At 52.0% G+C, this 3,192-nt stretch overlaps 1 protein-coding gene across 1 annotated transcript in view; it reads left to right on the forward strand.

Moving 5' to 3' along the window:
• Positions 1–2,280: 2,280 nt before the first annotated feature.
• The window catches only part of LOC121915584, a 2,220-nt gene continuing 1,308 nt past the window's right edge, over positions 2,281–3,192 (forward strand). Inside the window, exon 1 of the mRNA XM_042439924.1 lies at positions 2,281–2,601. Coding sequence (XP_042295858.1) covers positions 2,281–2,601 — 321 coding nt within the window. The remainder of the gene's footprint in view (positions 2,602–3,192) is intronic.

Genomic DNA, 3,192 nt, shown 5'->3' on the forward strand with positions numbered 1-3,192 from the left:
TTTGCAAAGGTCTCTCCTTCCAAACCCTCTCTCCTTCTTCCTCCTCTTCTGGCTCCAGAGAAACCAGGAACAGGCTGGAGAATGATCCTCCTAGGAATTAACCCTTTGCCCCCTTCAAGGGCCAGCAAGGGCTCTGCTGCTGGTGGCCCTTATGGCCCAATGGTCAGCCCCTGGCCTCCCCTTAAAGGGACCTTCTCTCCAAGGGGGCCTTTGGGCAGTTTGCAAACCCAGAGGCAGGAAAAGCAGGGAGCAAAAGGGCCCTTTGAGCATGGCAGGAGTCTTGGAAAGCTTCATGCTAAGCAAAAGGGAGAAATCCCTTGAGCATGCCAAGAGTGTTCACATTGCTAAGCAGAGGGCCTCTGAGCATGGCAGGAGGACTTGAATCTGGAAATCAACATGGCAAGCAAAGGGGAGAGGCCCCCTGTGCATGCCAAGAGTGTTCACACTGCTCCAGGGGAATCATCATGCCAAGCAAAGGTCTTCTGAGCATGTCAGGAGTACTGGAAAGCATCATGCCCAAACAAAGGGGGAGGTCCTCTGGCCATGTTTGAAGTATGCCAAAATGTCATGCCACCTGCCTAACTGGGAGGATGCTTCCTTAGAAAGACAAGGCGGACCGCAAACAGGGTGCGATAAGGATCAGGGCGGGTGCCGACACCTCCAGATCAGGGCCGCGGGCGTCATTGTAAGCCCTCACCTTGGGCACACATGCCCTCCTCGTGCAAACGCAAGCGCACACGCTGGGGCAATGGGTGTGGAGGGAAAGACCATGGCTCTAGAAAAGAGGCGCCCTGAGCATGTCAGGAGTACGGAAAAGCCGCACGCCAAGCAAAGGCGGGAGGTCCTCTGAGCGTGCCAAGTGTGTCGACGTTGCTCCAAGGGAATCATGGTGCCAAGCAGTCTGTCTCTTTAAACACCTGTCCTTCCTTTATTTCAAGCAAACAGGTGGCTCCTCCCGAGGCCTTTGTGTCCTGTGACACAGGTGGCAACCTGCCAGGCGCTTTGGCTACCGTCTGGCTCAGCCTGGGCCACGACCGGCCTTACTTTTAGTTTCTACGTTGCAGAATTAACCCAGCTGGACACGGCTTTAACTTCCCAGAGGACCTCTCACCTTCCCTTGGCCTAGTGGTTATTCAGTCCTTTTGACGTGGCCAGAGGTCCTCTCACCTTTGCCAGGCAAGGATACAGAGCTAAAGCCCTCCTGACTGAGAGACTTTCCCATCCAACCTCTCCAAAGAGGGAGAGCCCACTGCCCTGCGAGGCAGGCCAGGACATAATATACCTCCCTGCAAAACGGAAATGTCCCTCTGCTAGTAGGGAAGAGTGTTGCCAGAGAGTAAGAATCCAAAGATATAGCCGCGTTAGTCTGTAGATTCAGTGTGCGGAGAGATCTTGCAGCACCTTTGAAACGCAAAGAAAGAAAGAAGTTGGCACCATGGGCTTTCCTAGACTTCCGTCTACTTCCTCAGATGCATTTGACTCAAGTAGACCGAAGCCTACGAATAGCTGCTGCCACCAACTTCTTTCTTTCCATGAGTTTCAAAGGTGCCACAAGATTATGTCTACAGCAAACCCTTGGCATCCGCTTTGGTTCGGTTTCCAAAAACCCACGGATGCTCAAAGTCCCATTATATACAACGGAGTAAGAAAACAGTGTCCCTTGTTTTGTTTTTCCTGTAAAAATTAGCCAAGGCAATCTTTAATTTGGGGGTTTGCTTTGCCTGGGAAATCCACGGATGCAGAACTCGTAGAATTCGTGGAAGGGCTGACTGTCCCATGCTGAAACTGATTTCATCAATACAATAAAACGGATGGTATGGTCCTATGATATCAGTCCAGACATCACCATCGTTCCCAAACTTTCCATTCACTTTATTTGCGCATTGTGGCCGTTTTGTCCAAACGCGTCTGGAAAACCATTTCAGCTCATGTAGGTTTTACTCATGCTGCCAATGCCTTTCTTTCCGTGCATCTCAAAGGTGTGGCAAGAAGATGCTGGTTTTACAGATTGAACAAGGCCGTATCTTTGAACGATGGTCAGGACTGATGCTGAGCATGTCCAGAGTGCTGCCTTGTATTCTTTGGAAAATTAGGACCAAGACTTCTGAACAGTCAATAAATAAAAGAAATAACAAGAGGCTCTCCTTGTAGCCATGGCTTTGGAGACGCATGGGGCTGACCCCACAATGGCAGCTCAGCATGGCCCTTGGGTCATATGAACTCACAATGGGAGAGGGACATGAATAAGCTCCCAGTATGCCTCCAGCTGGCCTTTGAGGCATGGCTGCCATCCGGGGCCTTTGGCTCCTCGGTTTGCTCCTCTTGGCCTCCAGCCCAAGAAGCGAGGACTCCCCTCTGGAGCAACCTTGCGGTCAGCACCTGCGCCAACGTGATGGAGTCCTGGAGCTGGGGAGCAACTGGTTGGCCACCGCAGCCACGCTCAGCAGCATCTGGGCCATGTTCCTCTTGGCCATGTACGCCCTGCACTGCGTGTGTGCCAAGAAGATGCTCTGCGGCTGCAATGCGGAAGAGGAACGTCACACGCAGAGAGACATCAGCGGTGGCCAGGGTCTCCCAACTCCATCTTTGGAGGTGAAAAAGGTCAGCACCTCAGGTAGCTTCTTGATACTTCAGACTCGGACCCAGAGCCAATTGGGACCCGAAGCCATAGATCCCGATGGGGGAAGGTGCACTTTGTTACCTTTGGGTCCTTTTCTTTCCAATCCTGCGAGGCAGCAAATTCCATTCGTTTTTCTTGTTTCTGTTTCCTATTTTTCCAAATCCGGATCATGACCCAATTCCAAGGGGATGGCATTCCACAACCAGGGTGCCACTCCGGAGTAGTCTGTGCCCTGGGCATTTACATAATATTTACCTATCACTGGTGGGGAAGAGAAAGCAGCAGGCTCCAGTGTGTTTGCAGGTCTCAGCAGGCCCAAGCATATTGCCCACTGCTTCAGTTGCAGGTTCCAGCATGTCCAGGGCATCAGTTACAGGTCGCAAGAGGTCCACCTTTTCAGTTGCAGGTTTCAGCATGTCCAGGGCATCAGTTGCATGTCCCAAGAGGTCCATCTCTTCAGTTGTAGGTCCCAGCATGTCCAGGGCATCAGTTGCATGTCCCAAGAGGTCCATCTCTTCAGCTGCAGGTTCCAGCATGTCCAGGGTATCAGTTGCATGTCTCAAGAGGTCCAT

This window comes from Sceloporus undulatus, chromosome 9, assembly GCF_019175285.1.
Source record: "Sceloporus undulatus isolate JIND9_A2432 ecotype Alabama chromosome 9, SceUnd_v1.1, whole genome shotgun sequence".
Lineage (NCBI taxonomy): Eukaryota > Metazoa > Chordata > Lepidosauria > Squamata > Phrynosomatidae > Sceloporus > Sceloporus undulatus.